The 22,360-nt window shown below is 34.3% G+C and overlaps 1 protein-coding gene across 1 annotated transcript in view; it reads left to right on the plus strand.

Moving 5' to 3' along the window:
• Positions 1 to 16,042, plus strand: part of GABRG1 (gamma-aminobutyric acid type A receptor subunit gamma1) — a 58,013-nt gene extending 41,971 nt beyond the window's left edge. The window contains exons 6-9 of the mRNA XM_037034121.1: positions 672 to 809; positions 920 to 1,072; positions 4,938 to 5,149; positions 15,580 to 16,042. Of these exons, the coding sequence (XP_036890016.1) occupies positions 672 to 809; positions 920 to 1,072; positions 4,938 to 5,149; positions 15,580 to 15,849 (773 nt within the window). The 3' untranslated portion in view covers positions 15,850 to 16,042. The remainder of the gene's footprint in view (positions 1 to 671; positions 810 to 919; positions 1,073 to 4,937; positions 5,150 to 15,579) is intronic.
• The last annotated feature ends 6,318 nt before the right edge of the window (positions 16,043 to 22,360 follow it).

Raw genomic sequence — 22,360 nt, forward strand, 5'->3', positions numbered from 1 at the left:
GTAAGACAAGGATGTCTACTTTACCGCTCTATTGAACATAGATCTGGAAGCTTTAGCCAGAGCAATCAGGCGAAAGAAAGCAATAAAAAGCATCCAAATTGGGAATGAAGAATTAAAAGTGTCACTTTTTGCAGATGGCATGATTCAATATATAGAAAACCCTAGAGAATCCACCAAAAGAACTATTAGAAACAATAAACAAATATAGTACAGTTGCATGACTCAAATTAATGTATAAAATTCACTGCATAAATATATTAAAAGAAGGAAAATATAAAATAATGAATTCATTAGAGCGTTCATCAAGCAGAGTTCAATGAAACTAAATTAAGCTGCATTTTTAACAAATGCGTATCAAAAAGTCTATTACAAAAATCAAGTGAAGAATTATCACAGAAATCAGGTTAGTGGTTCCTCTAGTTGGGAAAGGAAAGATTGTAATGAACTATGCATGAGAGTTCCAGGACGCTGGCAAGGTTCTATTTCTTGATTATATGATTATTTTTAAAATATACACAGGAATTTTATGTAATATTTTTCACTTTTGATATATACTATAATACAAATATGAGGAAGAATTTAAAAAATTGTATTTGGATAATGTTGATATTATAAGAGTAATAGATTTTGATTTTGCTAATCTATATATTTTATTTTAATTTATTATCTAGATGGATACCCTAAAAATGAAATTGAGTATAAGTGGAAAAAGCCTTCTGTAGAAGTGGCTGATCCTAAATACTGGAGATTGTATCAGTTTGCATTTGTAGGGTTGCGGAACTCAACTGAAATTTGCCACACCATTTCTGGTAAGAAGGAAACAAAAAATAGTGATATAGCATTGGCATTTAAATGTATGGGTTGGAATCTATACATTTACGTATTTTTAATGCCAAAATAAACCTTTTTTTTCTTTTAGGGGATTATGTTATCATGACAATTTTCTTTGACCTGAGCAGACGAATGGGGTATTTCACTATTCAGACCTATATTCCATGTATTCTGACGGTTGTTCTTTCCTGGGTGTCTTTTTGGATCAATAAAGATGCTGTGCCTGCAAGAACCTCACTAGGTATGACTTTTTTTTTTAGGTATGACTTATAATATCATACTACAGTATCATGGGACTTTTACAATTTTTTAATGTGATAGAAGTTTAAAGTTTAGTATATTAAAATATTTCTCTACACTAAAAAATCAAGCAAAATTAACAGACACGCTATTGCAATATGGTGTTGATACATATATGAAAAATAAGAAAAAAATTACAAAGAACTTGAAATTTTAGAAAAGCTTTTCTTTTTTCCCCCACTAATAAAGGTCAAAGAAAGCAGAAACACACAGTAAAAATTGACACATGACATATGTGGCACATTCAGCAATACATAATCGCTGAATTTCAACATTTTCAATCACTTTTCATCAAGATTTATTTTTCTTTTTAGCTAAACCCCTAATAGCCAACATTTATTGACTGGTGTGTAGTTAGAAGGCTGTGAAGTGCCGTGCTCTCACAATAGAGCTAATGAACAGTCAGCCATTCTAAAGGAACAAGGAGCTTCTAGGCTTCTGTAATCTGTAAAATGTGTACTTGGCCTGTGAATATTTTGAGAGTTTCTTATAGAATAGCACTGATTTAGAAGGTAATTTGTAATTCATAGTTGATAAAGTAGACTTTGATTCTCTTTCTGTAGTAATCTATTTCAATAACCCACATCATGTAATAAAAATGTTTCCAATTACTATACATTTGTTTTAAAAATGATAACTTACATTCATGTATTGACATACAAAGACAACGCATTGATCAATTGATTCACTACCAAGACTAGCGCAGGAAGTGAATCGCATTACTGAAAATTGAAATGCAAATCACATAAAAGGGGCAAGATCAAACCTGAGACACCTAGCTCTGTACTTTCTATGCAGCTCCTCTAGGAGTCTAAGCAGAAATGTAGACATAGCTGGTGGGTGAGGTGCACTCGTACCTGAATTTTGTTTCCTATTTAAACAACTATTATTTCAAATTACTTTTTGTGTTAAGGTAAATAACTTGGTTACATTATTTATATGCTACTTTGAATATGACTTGAGTATTATATATTTGTCTTTAAATGTTATTCTAGTATTTTTTTCCAAAGAGAATTTGAGTCAACACAAATTTATTCCAATAGGTTTGTATGAAGGCAAAAATCATATGCCATAGTGTTATAAAAAGAATAGCCAATTGTAGATTTAGTTGTGCATGAATTTATTTTTTTAGTATTAGAAAATCAATTGTAAAGATAAGTGATATTTTACTTGGAGAATATATCTTATAATTGTGGGTCCTATGTAGTTGGGATGTAAAGTTGTTTTTTTTAAGTATACATAGATACATATATAAAATTCCCTGAACTCATTTAATCAACACTATATTTTAATAAAGTTTTATTACATGCTTTTTATGAGCAGAGCACTGTTCTAGGCGCTTTACTATTAACAGTGAACACTATTTATAAAACCTTTATGTTTATAGCAGTATATTTATGGTGCAATTTAAGTGATGAACAAATACAAAAGCACAGAGTAAAATGTCGATGAGTGATAAATGTATAGAGAGAAAGGAAAAAATGGCTACCGAATGGCGGGGTGTCGGTAGACATAATGTTTGCTATTTTATCTCGTGGAGTCAGGCCAGACCTCTCTGAGGAGGTAGCAGACACAGAGAAGTATGGCAGCTGACCTGGGGAGTGTCTGGTAGAAAGACCGCTGAAGCAGGAGAACCACAAGGTTCTGAAGTGGGATCTTCCTTATCAGGCCGAGCTTAAAGTGCAGGAAGAGAACTGTGGCTACAGTTGACTGACAGGTGGTAGAAAATGAGATTGGAGACGTGGGCAATACTTAAATTATGTAAGTTTTAGTAGGTCTTTTTGAGGACTTGGGGTTTTATTCCAAATGTGATGGGGAGTTATTGCTGAAGTTTGAGCAGGGAAAGCCATGAAAGAAATATCAGTGAATCTGATTAACATCTCAATAAAATTCAAAAGACTAAAATTTCCCAGGGTATGTTTTCCAACAAAAATAAGAGTAAATTACAAGTTACTAAAATCATAAAGATTATAATGTCTCCATATATTTCAAAATTGAAACATGGCCTTTTAGATAACCCTTGGGTCGAAAGAGAAATTAGAAAATATTTCAAGTTAAATTTTAATAGGTATCTAATATATAAATGTTTGGAAGATACAGGTAAAGCATTGCTTAAAGGGGAAAATATAGCTTTATAATACTAATATTATAAAGGAAGAAAGACTTAAAGGCAGAGTTACTGAGCAGAGGTCCACGGGGGCAATATTTGGCCCACCCAGGGATGCTCAAAAAACTGTTACAGAACAGATACACCAGATCCTGGACTCCAGAGGATGGTATACTAATACCATAAGGACTCTCCTACTGGGTCCGATCATCCATTGCCAATTGGAAAGACATCTCTCAATGCCAGAGATTTGTGAAAAGGAAATGAAATGTTTATTTAATGCTATTCAGACCTAACGCCTTCATTAAAATATCAAAGTCCTTTAGGGTATACACCTACACACACACACACACACACACACACACACACACAGTGCTCCCTTCTCCCCCTGTCCTAATTCCAGGTACCATAAATCAGGAAAAGAGCACACTCCCGTTTTTCCAGGCTGCTAGCACCATCAGCTGTGTCGCTATACAGGCAGGATTTTCAATTAATCCCAAATCATGTGGCACCTTCTCATGGTCCACTGGCAAGAGTTCTTTGTACCCATTTTTCCAGTCAAAGTCTCTCCTGCTCTCCAGGCCACGCCGCCAAAGAGAGCACCCCAAAGCCTCGTGGGCCTCTTTTACCAAGGCTGCAGGGGTCCGCACGCCACCAAAAGCGCATGTCTTTCTTCTCCACCTGGCCGCAGGGATCTCCATTCTGGCAAAGCTGCGTGGCTCTCTCTTTCACCTTGCCAAGAGGGGGTCCTAACTCTGCTCAAAACCACATTGCTATCCCCCCAATGGCTGCCATGTCTGGGTTTGAATACCCGTGCCAATCTTCCTCTGTACCCCCATTTCCAACTCCTCCCATTATCAGTTACACCTGCCAGTATTTCTGTATTATTACAAGTTTACTGGGCTGCCATTGTTAGTCTGGGCAGGTATGGCCCCATGTCCTAGAGCCAATCTTCTCCAAGCTCCCACGCAGGCGCTGTAACTCGGGGGACCTGCCCCCCCCCAGTTACATCTTGCGGGGGAGTGACTTCATTCCCTTGGCTCCAAGCCTGGCCACAGCCATTTGACATATCCAAGTGACCCGCCAAAGGCTATGGATATGTTAAATGACCAGGCCATAAATTAGCTGCAAGGCTCAGGCTGTACAAAACAGCCCTGCATGTTCCTGCTCCATGTGTTCCTTCCCCCAACTCACAGCTGGAGGGGAAGGGGTGAGGACATCTTATATGTCTCTCCAATATTCCTGTATACCTTGATTTCTCGACACCATTCCAAATCTTTTTTGGGGGGGAGGCACCCCCTTAGCTGCACCCTGTATCAGCAGTACTCTAAGTAACCCTTTTAAGAACAAATAAATAAAATAAATACCTTTGTGCAGGGTGGAACAAAGGTAGGTTTGCACGCAGCCTCATGACAGCTAAACATTGGATAGTTTATCTCCACAGAGGAAAGGAGGGATGGGGCCAGGCGTTCCTCTCCTTGCAGTCCTCAGAATTTCAATGATTAAAACACACAAGCACAGAGAACACAGTGAACATAATGTAACTATGGTTACCAGCATTTTTTTCTGTGAATTACAGTAATCATACCCTTTTGTGTCCTTTGTTTATTTCTGCTTACAATATTACTAGATCCAATGAAGGAATAAAAATGGCCTCTTTGGTTATTTCTCCTCTTCTGTCATTTCCCTCCCTCCCCAGGCATCACTACAGTTCTGACGATGACTACTCTGAGTACAATAGCCAGGAAGTCGTTACCTAAGGTTTCCTACGTGACTGCCATGGACCTCTTCGTTTCTGTGTGTTTCATCTTCGTTTTCGCAGCCTTGATGGAATACGGCACTTTGCATTATTTTACCAGCAACAAAAAAGTAAAGACAGCTAGAGACAGGAAGATAAAAAGCAAGGCCTCGGTATGTGAAAAATCTATCTTATAAGCAGCAATTTTTCTATTAGAGATACTGTGTTGAATATTCGTGGTATACTTAGTTCCACTAACATGGGTGCATGAGGTACCCTGACAAAAAATAAAGTGAAAATAAAACTGGAGTACCTAGTATTGCCCAAGGAAAGTGTATTTGTATTTCCCCTTAGAAAAGTCTCTTGGATTGCTTTTGTCAAGACTGGTTTCAGATGCTGTGAATCTTCCCCAAGTCATGGGTTCTTATAACTAAAACATTATTTGAGATCATTCTATAAAGAGATTCTATGTTTGTGTGAGTAACTGGAATTTGAACAACTGGTGGTCCACACATTAATTTACCTTTTAGAGACAAAGATTCCTCTTTAATGTTAGTATTCAGCTGTGTTTGAAAGTCAGAGCTATGCAGTTCTTTTTTGGTATCTGTGTATTTATACTCTTTTTCTCCCTCTTTCCCATCATGTGTCAATCTTACATTACATCAAGTTGCTATATTAGAACTGATTCTAAGATATTCAAGGGTTGGATTACTGACTATAATTTCTTGTTACAATGGTAATTACACAACCTTAAAGTAATACCTAATGGCGATAATCCCAGGCACGCCTCTAAGTATTTTGCATGCGTGGTTTTGTCTGTGCTCATATGAGTACAAGTCTGGTGATTTGCACAAAAGCAGCCTGAGGAACTGAAGGATCTAGGACTCAAACCAGGATATTTTTTAGTGCCAGGGCTCAAGTTTGCAATCCTTCATCTATATTTCCTTTCCTCAGAGAACTCAGAAAGTAAACATTCAATTTTCCAACATTAATTTAAAAAAGTGTTTCATGCTGACTCCAGAAAATGTTTCCTAAGTGGATTTGTTCCAAAGTACCCAAATAAATGAAAACTGTATAAAATAGCTGTGCAAGGGAGGCAAGCTTGTGAGCTACCTTAGAGATTATATAATGAGGCATAAAGTTTTCTATATTATCTCCTAACCTTGTAAATCCTAGAGTTCAATGCTTTTTTCCCTCCCCCACTTTGATTAGTTTTGTTATGAAAATTTTCATACTTATAAAGTATATTTTGCTTGTCATATTATACTCCAAAAAACAAATCTTTGTGAATTTGCTTTCAGATTCCTACAGTATCCCAAGAAAGCAGAGCACACTACTGACATTGAGAAGTGTCATTGAGAACTTCACCTTGTAGGATTAACCTGGGGGTTTCTCAACTTCACATTGTTTTAACTTATGCATAGAACATATTATGACACCTGAAAGGACAAACCACCAAAGGGCAATGGCATCAACTTTAATACTGACTTACTAAATTTTAGGTAAAGAGAAATGCAGGTTTTCTTCTATTTTCCTTTAATCTAAGCCAAGCACATCTCTGGATTTTCCACCTCATCATTTCCTCCTCCACAGCTATGTTCAGTTACTACCTTGAAAATTTTACTTATGGAAATTGTGAACGAAAGCCAGGCAGTGTACAACCACACATGGATTCTACAGTTTCATTCTAAGAATATAAAATGTAGGTAATAATATTATGACATCTAAGGATACTCCACCCATGAGTGGCTACAGCTAAATCACTTTGACTCCAGATCACTCGTTCTCAATCATGCTGCATGTGACATTTTCTCAAAATGCTAAAAAGTGGAGTGCAGACTTTAAAATTATGATGTTTATTTAGTCATTCATGTACCAAGTATTTATTAAGGACACCTGTTCTAGGAACTGTATTAGAATAGTTATTTATGAAAAACTTCATGTTGAGCATTTAAAATTTAGCATAAGCCCAGGAAACAAAATACTAAAGGTGAAAAATGAGGAATGAAAATAAAACGAGAGTTCAAGGCAATAAATTTCAAATTCAAATGTTAAACTTAATGTATTACTGAATAAAAACTATTTTCTTCAAAACCATTTCCCAAAACTGAAGTTTATAATCTTTTCTTTCCATTCAGTTATGTAACTCATAATCTCTTTCAATAATAAATGACACTTGAGTGAAAAACTGGGATAGTAATCAAATCTGACTTCCTTCCCTGTTCATTCATATATTATTGCTAATCAGGCAAATCAATATGAGAGCACTTTTATAAAGTATAGAGACGTCTACTTGCTATTATTTTTGTGTGTTTTTATTTCTGCTCATTAAGGATATGATTTGGGTAGGTTTAGGTCAATATCTATTAAAAAATTAAAAAGCTAACTATGTAGAACTTGTAATTAAAAAACACACTTTTGAAACAACTGAAGGTCACAGAAGCGTAGTAGTAGTAAACTTATCAACTGAAGAGTAGTTCATGTGAAACAGAATATTCAGCCTATAGATAATTAGAAACCTCAAGAAACTGTATTACCCACACCCGTCTTCTGATATTCACATTTAAGGATAGAATTTATTAGTAATCTCTCAATTCGATTAGAATGTAAAATGATAGAAATTTATTTCATCAACCAGGATCAAGACGCTTTGGAGAGAAAAACAATAGAATGTCTTCTCTGTTTTAGGGATCTTTAGGTCTAGTTGTAGCAAAATACATTAGGCATGTAAATGCAAGATAATAAAGTGCAATGCAAGTAACAGTCCAATGTAAAAATACAAGGCAAACACAGAAACTACAAGGGAATTAGCAAGTAGATGACTAATTTCAAATACTTTTTCAGAAGCAAAGTATTTTCTATGCTGTCTAAAGTAAAAGATCCTTTAAAAGATGTTCTCATTGGAATATCTGGAGTCCGTGCTCCAGCACAGGGGCCCACTGACCAAACAAGTGCGCAGTGCTGAGAAGAGCCGCAGTGGAGTGGAGTGGATTCCTTCCATTCGAGTCTACATGATTCACTCAAAGAGCTGTAAACATGCTTCCAGTGGAAATTTGACAGAGAGGGTCACGGAGAGAGTAGGATATTGTTGAAGCAGTTCTTTGAAGAGTGAGTTGTACTTCACAGGAAAGCAAATTAGAAAGAACGTTTAGGACAAAGGGAACCATTCAAACCAAGTCGAGCCTCACATATGAATATAAAAAGTAGACTGATATATGCCCCAAGTTCTCTTGCCCAAGAGAGTAGCCACTAGCCATATATGGCTAGGTTGATTTAAATGAATCAGAATTTAGAATTCAATAGCTTGATAGTATTTGTCACCCTTCAAGCGAGTAGTGGCTGCCATTTTGGATGATGCAGGTAGAGAACATTTCTGTTGTGCCTGACAGTTGTGTTAGTCAGTGCTGGCCTATAAAATAGGAATCTTAGGAAAGAAAACGAGCTAGGCTGCTGGTAGGAAAGTGGTTTATGCCAAGTTGTGGAAAGTTTCCTGGACCATGATAAGAAAATTAGATTTTTCCTGTCAGCTCTGGTAAGCCATGAATGTTTCTAAGTAAGATAGCATATTGGTATCTGTGTTTCTGAAAGATAATTAGAAATAGCATAGAACACACACTTGAATGGCAAAAGAGGCAGGGAGGTAAATTTAAAGGTCATACTAGTTCAAGATATAATGTATTATGGAGCGCTGGACCTAGGGTATTAGAGTGGAGATAGATGAGGGGCAGTTGTTTTGTTTTTTGTGTGTGTTTGCCCACAATTCCTACCCCACAGGAAAAAAAAAACCTTAGTTTTGGTCAGTGCATATTTATATGAATAAACATTCTTCCCTCCACCAGAGTTTTAAAATAATGAAAAGCTATATACATATGCAGTTTCACAAACTATGAACCTTTTTTTCCTGAATGGTATTGGGCAAAGCTCACAGGAAGGGTCTTTTCATATTGGTGATATGTGAAATACAGCAAGAAAGTTGTTTAATTAATTGTAAAGGATCAATGGAAATGGGATGTTTCCGACACATAAGGTAACATTTAGTATGAGTTCTGATAATGTCGTATAATGCTCTGCAGGTGTATGATATCACCTCTAATAGCTCTTTCTCTATCTTGATTTCCAAAACATGCCTTCCTATTTCTCTTCTAAGTGAAACCATCATAGATTATCACAGAAGAAGAGAACCAGAATAATCAGGGGTAAAAATCTCCTTTAAAAAATCTAATATTAAAAGTAATACATGTACATGGTTGAAACCCATGAATAAATTAAACAATGTAAAATGTGCAAATTAAGAATAAAATTCTCTGCCCTTTACCCCTGTTCCCAACTCTAAGAAGTAACTACATTTTAAACGTGTCTTTATTTAGTTTCCTCTGATCATTTCCATTATATTTCTACTTCTTATAGTAACATATTTCAAAGAAGTTATAACTCTTAGGTATAAAGGACAGAAAACTATAAATTTCTCATGTCTTCTTCCTATTTTCTCCTTCAATGTTTTACCTTACCATTCATAATTATTACATTGGTTAGTTTAAAATTTTTAAATAACACACTTAAATCTTTATTTGTTAATCACTGTCATAACTAATTCTGCCCTGACCCAGAAGCTCAGTTTGTTAAGTCCTTTGGATGTGCCTAGATTGTAAGTTAGATCCCTGGTCAGGGCACATACAAAAATCAACTAACACATGCATAAATAAGTAGCACAACAAATCATTGTTTCTCTCTTTCTCCCTCTGCCTTCACCTCTCTTTAAATCATCAATAAAATATTTTAATGCCAATATAATTATTATTTTTGTCTCATATATAGTCTTTTATTTTCTTACTTGAAATTTTCATTATCATCTGTTTCTCAACAGTGTAAAAATTAATTGACCTCATTCATTTCCTTGTTGCTTAATATTTTTATTTTTATATCTGATAATTTTTTTGATTCTTTATTGCAACTCATTTATATTAGCCCCTCTAAAACTATTTTCAGATGGATTTTAGGTTAGTTATCTATGTATCTCAGATTTTCTTTTTATTATATATTTTATTGAGGTATTTTATTTTTGTATATATTGTGGTCAACTTCCTCAAGATTGTGTTTTACAAAGCTCTAGATTTTTTAATTACAGGAACTTGAATTTTTGAGAGCTTTCATTTTCTTTGTTTTCCTTCCTTTTTGACTTAAATGGACAAAGTATCTCGAGTCTTTCTGAGTAATGTAATTACAAATTTCTCTTATGTTTCCTGAACGATTAGAATTAGTCATTCTAGCAGTCCATCATCATTTTTTTCTTTTGTACCATCGATTTGCCTTGAAATTTCCTAGCAGTTTCTCTCCACTAGACCTGTGTGTTTGGAGTGTAACTGCTAAGTTTGCAGCTGTCAGTTTTCACTTTCACGTGTGTCTCTGGGAAACACAGCATCGGATTGCTCCCAAACATACGTGCACGCACCCTCCAGAATGATGAGAGCATTACTAGGGCATTACAGTACCCAATGCAGGAACCCTAATCCTTGGTAGCACGAAATTGTTTATTTATTATTTTTAGATGATACAGAAGCAAACACCAAAGTGTTGGAACCACTGCTTCTTTGCATGCACAGTAGGTGAGCAGTAGTTCAAACAGGTGCAGCTGCTCTGGAGAAGGACATTTAAAACACTTAATGTCCTGTTTCCCCCTCTGTTTATCATTTCCACTCATTCCTAAGAGTGGGAAGCTTTGATGGGAAGAACAACTCCCACACTCGTGTTCCTACGTCCTGAGGCTCCTCTGAAGTGTGGTTTCCGGTGGTCTCTTTTGTGCATTGGCCTGTTCCCTCTGTTTGTCTTTTACAAACTCATCTGAAATTCTGACACGCGGATGGGCAGCTCATCATCATGAAGACTCACCTTTATATGTTTTTAACAGCGATGTGTGCTTTCTAATTTTTGAATTTCAGACAGATTTGCAAAAGTGGAGTGGAGAGAACCTGTGCTTACGTTGGCATTTGCATGTGCAACTTTTGAAATGGGAAGTTTAATAATAGTAATATTAGTCAGTATTACATAATATCAATAACATGACCGAATAACGTTTTCTATCATATTACAAATATTTAATAGCATATAATTAGTGATGATAGTAATTATATTTTATAAGCACACATATAAATATAACTTGTAGATAAATGTTTTATTTACTACTTTATATTCATTGATAGTAATATTTCTTAACACCTCAAATATGCCTTATATATTTAAATATATTAATAAATGTAATTTAGAATTTAATATAAAACCAGATACATTTGCATATATAATAAGGAGAATGTAATCAATTTTTTAAAATATTAAGTTCAGCTATATTCTAAGTGGTTTTTGAAGTACTCAAAAATGGTATATTCTAAAAACTTTATCACTTGAAGAAAAAGAAAATCCTATTCAATTTTTTGTATAACACTTAAGCTGATTTAGTTTTCCAGTGCTTGTTATTTGCGGGGGAGGGGGCAAAAGATCTTTACTTGAAAAGTTACAAGGTGGGTAAAGGTGGGTAATATAGTTTTACTTCAGATAAATAAGGTTTAGTATGTTTATATTCTCAGATTAGTCTTCTGGTCGTTTCTGGATAAATCTTGTTAGTCAAAATACATTCTTTTATGACACTATGTCAGGTCTTTGACTATTTTTCTCAGCACTTATAAAGTATATATATTTTTTCACATTCATCATTCATAAAAGAATAATTTCTGAATTTTTGGTGTTTTGGGAAGAGGCAGCAGGAGACCGGAAAGTGGCCAGTGGCCATCGGCGCTCTGCCTGATTTTGACCACTAAAGATGAGTCTGTTTTTTTAAATGACCCACTTGCAGTCTTTCTCCATGTCCATGCCCTTTAGTTTTTCATCATCCCACTACGCACAATTGTTATCTGCTCACAGACACAGTGTATTTCCACTATGGCAGTTCTGAGTGATATATGGAATCTGTTGTATACCCTATAGCTTTAACATTGCCAAATGCCAAACTTGTATTTTAATCACTTCCACTCTGACTAGCATTGGAACTATGCTAGTGGAGTATCAAGTGACGAGAAAATGAATACCAATTTGTCTCATGTTTGCACATAATTTTAGTGCTCCAGTAAAATTTAGGAGTCTGGTCAAGTAGCCCCTAGTGTCAGCCTGAAAAGATCCGTCATTAGCATTTAATAATCCACTGCCTCTGCTTTTCATAACACATCTAAGTGAGTAGAGTCATGAATTTATTTAGGTTTAGGGCATTTCTCCTTATCTTTGGGCCACACATTTTCTTTCGCATAAGAATATTATGACATGTGTAATGCATTTACTTTCTTAAAATATCACAAAATGTAATTGCTTCTTTTTGCATATTTCAAATTTTTAATATTTTGTGTTTTGGATTTTGTGTTCCTCTTCTAAAATAAGATAGAGTTAATATATGTCTAAATATTAATTTCTGATTTTTAATTTTTATATCATAATTATCGTGGCTTTGTGATATATTTATTTTAAAAAATAAAAATAAAAAATAATAAACATGATTATTCGAAAGAATTTAGATCAGGTTAAAACAATTTTTATAATGTCCACATTGTGTTTGCTGTTTAGATATAACCAGTAATTATAATAAGCTATAAAGTCATATCTTAAAATAACCATGAAATATGCAGAAGTACTGAAGGATAAGACTTCAGTACTTCTTCATTCATATTGTATGAGCCATTTTATTTAAGGACTCATTAATTATTTTTTGATAACATTTTTGATGATGTCTGGGTTTTTATTGCTCTTTTTGTGAATTGTTTTAACACATAGTTTATAGCCACTTTTGATATATCCTCTTTAGGAATCAAAGCAAGCAATGACAACAGCAATAAGTGTTAGCTGTTGGCAGCCGAATACGTCCTATGTTTCAAATATTTTGCTTGGTGCTTTATGGGCATTGTCTCATTTAAGCACCCAATAGATCTGTGTATCGTTATTGTTACTTGTACAGCACAGGGAAGAACAGTCACATTTCCTGTTCCAGGTCATACAACTCTATTGTGCAGAACTAGAATTTCTGCCGAAACCTTTCTGACTCCAAAGCAATTGCTTTAATGCTCCATAAAATTCTGAACTTGCTTAATTAAATGCATATATGTATACATGTGATATATGTATATGTGTAAACTCATATGTGTACATGCACACATATTTGTGTGCTGTTTATATGTGTATTGTATGTGTTATTTATATATGTATGTGTTATATGCATGGATATCTACATAATTGTATACATGTATATATATTATATGTGCACACACAGAAACTATATATAGTCTATCGGGTGATAGACTATATATTCAGCTGGCAACAGCTAATACTTATTACTGTTGTCATTGCTCATTTTTATTCCTAAAGAGGATATATCAAAAGTGGCTATAAACTATGTATTAAAACAAGTAACAAAAAAAACAATAAAACCCAGACATCATAAAAAATGTTATCAAAAATTATATGTATATAATATATATAGTTTGTCTAGAAAAAGTCCAGCCATTGTTACTATAACGAGAATGATTTACAAGACATTGATGTAACCTGGCAACCAAGGAGAGTGCACTGGAATGCAAGTGCATGAACAATGATGACTTCACTGTACCAGTTAGTGGGGTGATAGACGCCATTGAGTGAGCATGTATACTGTGCAGCTGTTGCATTGAAAATGACTGAATTGAATAACAAATTAACGACAAATCTGCATCGAATTTTGTGTTAAGCTTAAACCTTCCTCCATGTAAACTATTTGGATGATTCAGAAGACCACAGCTACGGGCAACTAACTGGTGATTGGCAGCTGCATCATGACAATATACCCATTCACGCTTCACTTCTCATGCAGAGTTTTTCAGCAAAACATCAGATCACCCTGATAGAGCCCAGATTTGGTACCCTGCAACTTCTGTTTTTTCCCAAAACTAAAATCACTTCTGAAAAGAAAGAGATTTCCGACCACCAATTAAATTAAGGAAAATACAAGGGGGATGCTGATGGCAATGGGAGAACTGCGTGAGGTCCCAAGGTGGCAACTTTGTAGAGGTCTGAGGCATCATTGTCCTATGTACAAGGTTTATTGCATTTTGTATCTTCTTCAATAAATGTCTCTTGCCCTGGCTGGTATAGCTCAGTGGATTGAGCGTGGGCTGGCGAACCAAAGCATTCCGGTTCGATTCCCAGTCAGGGCACATGCCTGGGTTGTAGGCCAGTTCCCAGCAAGGGACGCATGAGAGGCAACCATACATTGATTATTTCTCTCCCTCTCTCTCCTTCCCTTCCCCTCTAAAGATAAATAAATAAAAATCTTTAAAAAAATGTCTCTCTTTTTCAAATTACATGGCTGGATACCTTCTGGATATATATAGATTATCTATTTATCTATCTTCAATCGAATAATTAAATTTACTGATATAACATCAGTTAATAAGATTATATTGGTTTCAGGTGTAGATTTTTATGACACATGATTTGTATATTGCATTCCGTGTCTACCACTCAGAGTCTAGTTATCATCCATCACCATGTATTTAGCTCCCTTTAACCTTTACCCTCCCCTACCTCCTTCCCATATTTAAAAAATATTTGTATTATTTAAGTATTATACAGAACCTGTTATCATAAAAAGTTAAATTGATATGTGTCCTGAATAATCTTAATAATAATGGTAGCTATTTTACTGGGCAAGAGGAAGCACTGGTCATTTTATATAAGTTATGAAATGTATTCATCACAGCCATCACGAAAATTAGGTGCTAGTATGACTTTAGCTTTGAGGATGGCTACATTGGTAGAATGAGACAAAATTTTGAACTCCAATTGTTCTGAAGCCTGAATTTTTAGCTCATGCCCAGTCTTTCTCCCAGATGTGGTGCTTTGATCTCATCCACTACAACTTCCATGATACCATTTTCTAAATTCATTCTCAGCTTTTCAAGACTTGTTTGAATTGTCAGTGTCACCTTTGCTATTTTTGTCATTATTTTTTTTAAAGATTTTTATTTCTTTACCCTTAGAGGGGAAGGGAAAGAGAGAGGGAGAGAAATATCAATGTATGGTTGCCTCTCGTGCATCCCCCACTGGGAACTGGCCTGCAACCCAGGCCTGTGCCCTGAGTGTGAATCAAACCGCGATCGTCTGGCTCACATCCCCACGCTCAATCCACTGAGCTACACCAGCCAGGGCTATTTTTGTCATTATTAATTAAATAAAAAGTAACATAACGTGATATAATAATAAACAAACATTTATGGTAAATATCATAAAATATAAATTTCATTTTGTTTTAGAATTAGAGTTGTGGTTAATATATTGCTGGATCATATTCTAAAAATGTAGTATATATTTCATTTTTGAGGGGTGTTTTTCTCTGCATGATCTTTGAAATGTGAAATAACATTGTTAATATACAAAGTAAACTATAAAGTAAAATCATGTCAGGTTTGAATACCACTTTGATTTTGGGAAACTAAGATTATTCTTATGAATTTTTTTAGAGCCAGTCTTGAGGCAACAGACTGATCTTTTTTTGTTGTAATGCTGCTTTATCTTTTTCATTTACTGTTTCACTCAGGTATCCCCTGGACTCCACCCTGGATCCACTCTGATCCCAATGAACAGCATCTCTCTGCCACAAGGAGAAGATGACTTTGGGTACCAGTGTTTGGAGGGCAAAGACTGTGCCAGCTTCTTCTGCTGCTTTGAGGACTGCAAAACAGGGTCGTGGCGGGAAGGGAGGATCCACATACGTATTGCCAAAATTGACTCCTACTCGCGAATATTTTTCCCCACCGCTTTTGCTCTGTTCAATCTGGTGTATTGGGTTGGATATCTTTACTTATAAGTTCTACTTACTAAGAAAAATCACAAGAAGTTTGACTAAATCCAATGTAATCTACTCTACTCCAGTAACATGAAGTTTAAATTTAAAATTTGCAGAAACCAATGACTAAAATGTGAATAATGTAACCATTTAAAAGCTTTCATGGGAAAGTAAAGTAGAAGTTTGCATATTAAATTTATGAGATTACTTGTAAAATTCAGCCAATTAGTAACTATCATTATATATTCTTACTTGAATTTTATTTATTTTACTTATATCACATTAGGATTTTGAACTAAATTTCTTGACTTGTATTTTAAAGGTGGAATAATTTTAATACATATTTTATTTAAATATAATCTCTCTCTATATGTGTGTATGTGTATAGGTATATATACTTATATATATACCTATACAACTATATAGGTATAGGTATAGGTATAACCTATACCTATATATAACTATATATACCTATACACATACACACATATAGTTATACATATACCTATATATGTATAGGTATATATATAACCTATATACCTATACACATACACACATATATAGAGAGAGATTATATTTAAATAAAATATGTATTAAAATGTGTATAGGTATATAGGTTATATATATACCTATATATGTATAGGTATATATATAAGTATATATACCTATACACATATACACATATATATACATACCTAACCCAATGTCTAATATTTATGTAGAAATTCTTACCTAGGAAATATTAATAATTGGATTTTTCCTTGCTTTTTATTTACATGCCTTGTTTGGAATACAGGTAGTTAAAAGCATAAAGCCATGATTTCTTGGGATTCATTTTGAAGATCTTTTACTCCCAGAAAGAAATTAATAATTTTAAATTCTTTATTAATTAAAGAAAAAACACCAATTTTTACATTGTTCAGAGGCCAATTTGATCTGTGTTTTAATCAAGTCTGTTTCCTGACACAATATTAAATAGAACTGATTACATTTAGTTTTTTAAAAGTTATATTTATTGGGGTGATGTGGGTTAATAAGATTATATAGTTTTTTGATGATTTACGAACTAGATGGAAACCACTAATGTCATCTTTTTAAAATACAAGTTTAAAAAATAGTAAGAGTGTTACATTTAACCACTTCCTTCTCTGTTTCATTGCATTTATGTAGTATGGAGAAGCTAACCCTGAAATATTTAGCTCTGCCAATACTGAAATTAAATGAATGGATAATTGATTTTTTTGGATGCTCTACAAAAGTGTTTCATTCCTTACATGAACAAAAACACTGAGGAACAGTAGTGCTTCATGGCTAAAGAATTCTTTCCTAGGAAATTGAGTGACAATTCACATCGAGAGTACGGTAGTTAAATATGAACTCTCAACATTTTTCGGACTAGAAATGTTCTAGAAACAGTTTCAGGCATTTGCCATATGTTGCCTTTTCTACCTCCTGAGTTTGGACCCTGTCAGTTTTAAGACTTCATCATAAATCGTCATCATGTCCTCTTCTCTAGGAAATGGTGGCAGGCCCCAAAGCCACAGCAGGGAACAGCAAAGTACTACTAGAGTGAGCAGCGGTGTGGGGGCCTCCACACTGTTGCTGAAGACAGGAGCAGAGGCAGGCTCACTGCAAAGTAAAGCCTGTTGCTTCATAGTTTCCAAGATGTATCTTTTGTTAAGAAGGAGTTAAATCTAGGCTTAAATCATTATATTCTTGTAACCACTTTGGTATGTCAATTGTTTTTAAGAAACTATATGTATTCATTACCACTTGATGTTCTAGAAAATCTCCAGAGTGATATTGGACACAAAATGTAAAATTGTTTCCATTGCCAAGAACAACTATCAGGATGATGTTTTTTGATAAAGGCCTATTTTATGTTACAGAGATGAAGCTATTGCCTGTGCATCTAACACTCTAGTTTTAATACAATAATCTGTTCACATGGATAGTGAATACATGAATGAGGGTCCAGCATGCTTATACATATGTTTCTGGAACATAGTTTTTAAAACTCGAAATGTATTTCATTGTGTGCTCCTCAGCTATGTCTGAAGTTTTTACTATGCTAATAAACCTCTGAAAACCTACGCATACATCGAACAATAATGCCCTAATATCCACCGACACTGCTTTCTTTGAATGGAGAGCCAAAGTAATGTTTGGCCATGTAATATATTCATTTGCAAATCATTCATGCATTCATTTTATAATATTGAGTATTAATAGATATCCTTAATGTGAACATTAATTTCGGGATAAATGAAAAATGAAGTACCCATGTCGAATCAAACACTTCACTAAAATGTATTATATCTATTTCCATAGTACATTTTCAAAGGGAATGCGACTTTAAGCGATCTGCAGCTGATTATCATGGGGATGAAGCTAATTCTGGGATACTTTCAAGTTTGTCTAAAAGCATGACTGCATTTGAAAAGTACTTAAAAGGGCTTAGTGTAAATATTTTTTATTTTCTCACTGGTGTTCCATTGACCTGGCTTTAAATGTTGGCGATATTTACAAGTGGAAATAAAAGTGATAAAAAATAAAAGATGTTTTTCTATATACATTCATTGTATATACCATCAAAACAACTTTGCTTCAAAGTCAGTGGTATTTTGAGCAGTTCTGTTTAAATATGTAGATCAGAAATTGAATATATACATATTATTTCTAAAAATTAGAATAAAAAGGCGAAAGTAAAGTTTGACTCTTTTTGTAAGAAATAAGGGAAAGCCTATTTTCTAAGGGAGGGCAGTAGAATCGCCTTCTTTAACAAAGGTTGCCTTCTCTTCTTTAACAAAGTTTGCCATCTTGACAAATAATTTTTAAAAATCCTTCTTTCTCCAGTGAGTTATGCTTTAATTTGTTGGATTCTGGAACTTGTGTTTCCTAGTTACTTTAAATGTTTTTAACACTAATCTAAAAAAGTAAGTACAGAAAATGTGAAGGATAATTGCTGCTAAAAGATATACAATCATTTAGAAAATGTTAATTTGTATAGACCATTCTCTAACTAAGTGACCAAGACATAGAAGTTCTGAGAAAGGATGTTATGATTCGTACAACTTTGTTCTCTTGGATTTATAGTTGCATGGTAATACTTATCTTCAATTGCATAGATAAACTTAAGCTCATTTAAAATTAGTTTCTAAAATACCTAATAGTTTCTGGAAAAAAAACCTTAAAATTATCTGAGAATTTATTAGGGAAAGGGAACAATTCCACAATAAATTTATTTAACTATGAAGTTTTAATTTAAGAATCAGACAGTTCATTAGGTTGATTTTAAGTTAGAGGCGGATATATTGAGGTATATTAAAAGCTGATTATTACTAGGTTAAAGCACAGTAAATTTGTGTAAATAAATGGACAATCAGCAGGTTTTCTTTTTCTTCTTTAATGTGTTCCCATATTCTGAAGTCAATATATAGTCATAAAATATGCTGTATTTTGCTTACGAGCAAGGCCATTGCTGAGGGCAGCAGCAAGCTTGCCAATGACTGATCATCACAAAAAATGGATGCTAGTGCTTTCATATCAAGGGACCCATAATTGTAAAATTATATTCCAAGTCATATGTTGTAACAAGATGGATCATGTACTTTGATTATATAAAAGGAGATTTAGCAATCACATAATAAATAAATACACACATATAAAATTACCAGAGTTCTATACCAATGACTATTTTCATTTGCAAAATTTCCTGTAGCAGGATACCAAATTTGCGACTGTTTCATCCATCATCGTGCTGGAGTTGAAGTGATCTCTTAGACGTTTACTGATTTAGCACTTGTCCCAACCAAACCATTTTGAAAATAATTTCTGATCAAGCTGTTTCTCTTTACATCATCAGGTTCCTGTCACTCCTCAGTGCTAAGCCATAAGAAGTGCAAACATGTTTGCTATTACGCGTCTGTTGAACGTCATTGTTTTTCACTGTGAGGAAGCCCCTGATTGGCCAGTCTAAAATCACAGAAACCCTTGCCATTGCTCTATAAAAGCAAACGAAAACACAAGAAAACAGACAAACAGATCTTCTTAATTGTAGTTGCCAAACGCTATTGATCACATTGTTCTAGTAGATGCAAGGTCAGTCCTGCCTCTTTTGTGTTTTCATTTTAAAAGTGTCATAACTTAATTCAAATATTATACACTTATTATGTTTAATATACATGGATACAATAGGGAATACACAAAGATGAACTCTCAAGGAAAATCTAATCAGATGATTTGTTATGCAACTTAAGGGAGAGAAGTAATGCTGGGAAAGGTTCTTGAAGGTCACGTGTTCAGAGATGGGAGCCTGAGATGCAACACGTCAACAGGTGAGCTTAACAGATGTTGCACTTTGCTGTGAAGTGAATACCTTGAATAAGGAAGCAGAGGCATGGGATCAAGTACAATTTTAATTTTAATTGAAGTTTGAGATTCCTATAAAGATGATCCAATATGATACTAAAAAGATGGTTTGAGTTCTATGGTACAGAGGCAAGAATATGAACTTCAGGAGGCTGGGTAAGACTATAACTTTGAAGGGTTCATGAAGATGCTTAAGTACAATAGAGGCATTTTTAATGCTGCAGAAGTTTCATCTTATTAATGTGTGATGTTTGGAGTAAGAAAATCCAGTTAAGAGACTATTATAATACAGTAGATGAGAGAGGACGAAGGTCAGTACTCTGGTGATTGAAGGTCAACAGAGAAGAAGAAAAAAGATCCCCGAATAAGAAAGTACAAGTGACATACCTGAAACTGCGATGAATAGAAAACACTTACTGAGTGACATGGAGTGTGTGATGGGAGACACAGTCCTTAATAATACATAGTTATGTGTACATAGACACTAGAACATGGCAAAGAAGTTCTGAGTGATTACTAACTTTGAACATTTTGAAACAAATGCTTATTTTTTTCTATGGATCTTTGCCTTTCCCACATTAGAGGGGAAGAAAAAGAATAATATCCTGAAGTACAAACCATAAGGCAGTTCTGTCCAGGTTATTATTTTTCAATGAATATGTTACTTACTAAAGAGGGCTTTCTTATCAAATAACCTTTTGTTCCTTCTAACTGAGTGGGATGCATTTGGACAAAGAAAGGAAAGGAAGGGAACTTTGAATAGAAATAGGAGGCTGTAGAACCAGACAAATTCTGGAAGTCAATTTCTGATTCTCAAACAATTTCTACAATATTTGTTGCAAAATAAATATATTATTTTTTATTATTGGGCAATGAACTGTACCTTGAACCTTTGCATCTGTAAATAAGTAAAAAGAGCCCGTGTTAACTGCAGTGCAGCTAAGCAGAAATGGCTGATCAACACAGTTTTGTGACATAGTTCACCGAAATGGAAGTAGGTTGGATCTTCATAAATCACTGTCATCAGTTGTTTGCATCTGTTAAGTGTATGTAATGGGTTCATACAATAACGTTGAGTGGCTTGTGATTATAATGGCTTCTGTGGTTTGCTTCTGCCTTTTCAATTTGGGAGAATTTTGTGAGTTGCTCAAATTTTCAAAGTATTCCATAATTTCATGATTCTAAATGCAAAATAAACTCAGTACCTTATTATGAAATAAAGGGTTATACTCTCTTGGAATGTTTTTTAATCATTTCATACAGATATGTTCCTTTATTCTTTGAGCGTGTAATCATGACCTTAGCATTAAATTTCTAATCAATGTTATTTCACATTACTTAAATATGAAAATAAATTTGCAGTTTATTAGAGAATTCTGAATAATAAATTGAATTCTATAAAATTACGTAAAGATAGTTAATGCTTAGGCATGATTTTTACTGCAGAGACTCTGCCTTTCTAGATTATTCTAACAAACTCTGATTTATCCTTAAACTGGACTGCCAGATACTCCTCCCCAGGTGAGCCAACAAAGGCAATATTATTAGCTAGTATTAACAATCAGGCCATTCAAAAATACCCTGGGTTATAAAAATATCTTATTTCACTTGAACAAAGTTACTGAAAATAAGTGAAAATCCAAAAAACTCAGAAAAGAAGTTATCTCCTGCCTCACCCTTTTAGTTCTCTCTCTGCTCTGCCACCAAAGCACAGTACTTAAACAATTGTGATTCTTTCTTCAAATCCAATGTTGTTTTTACAGAAATTTGAAGACAACAGGGAAGGGGGGGGGAATTTAATGTTTTTAATGCAGCTACCATGTGTCTGGAATTTTAAATGCATCATATGTTAATAATTGTATCATCAAAGCAAAGAAGATGGAAAAACCAAGGCTCACTATATTAGACATAGTCTCTAAGCTAATATACCTGTAACTGGAAATTAAATTTAGATACCTCTAGTTGTAGAGATCATTATCTTTCAATGACTTGAAATTTGAATGATGACAAAGTAATTCTTCATATTCCAACACTAGAACAGGTTTCCTTCACCAAAGAGTAGCTTAGACCCAACTAAACAACCAGTCAATTGTGTTTAAAGCATAAAAATACTACATTATTCAGTAAGAGCATAATCTTTGCTATCTCCTTACTTCCAATG

The sequence above is a fragment of the Sturnira hondurensis genome, unplaced genomic scaffold, assembly GCF_014824575.4.
Source record: "Sturnira hondurensis isolate 20B ecotype Veracruz unplaced genomic scaffold, ASM1482457v3 Scaffold0022017, whole genome shotgun sequence".
In the NCBI taxonomy this organism is placed as follows: Eukaryota; Metazoa; Chordata; class Mammalia; order Chiroptera; family Phyllostomidae; genus Sturnira; species Sturnira hondurensis.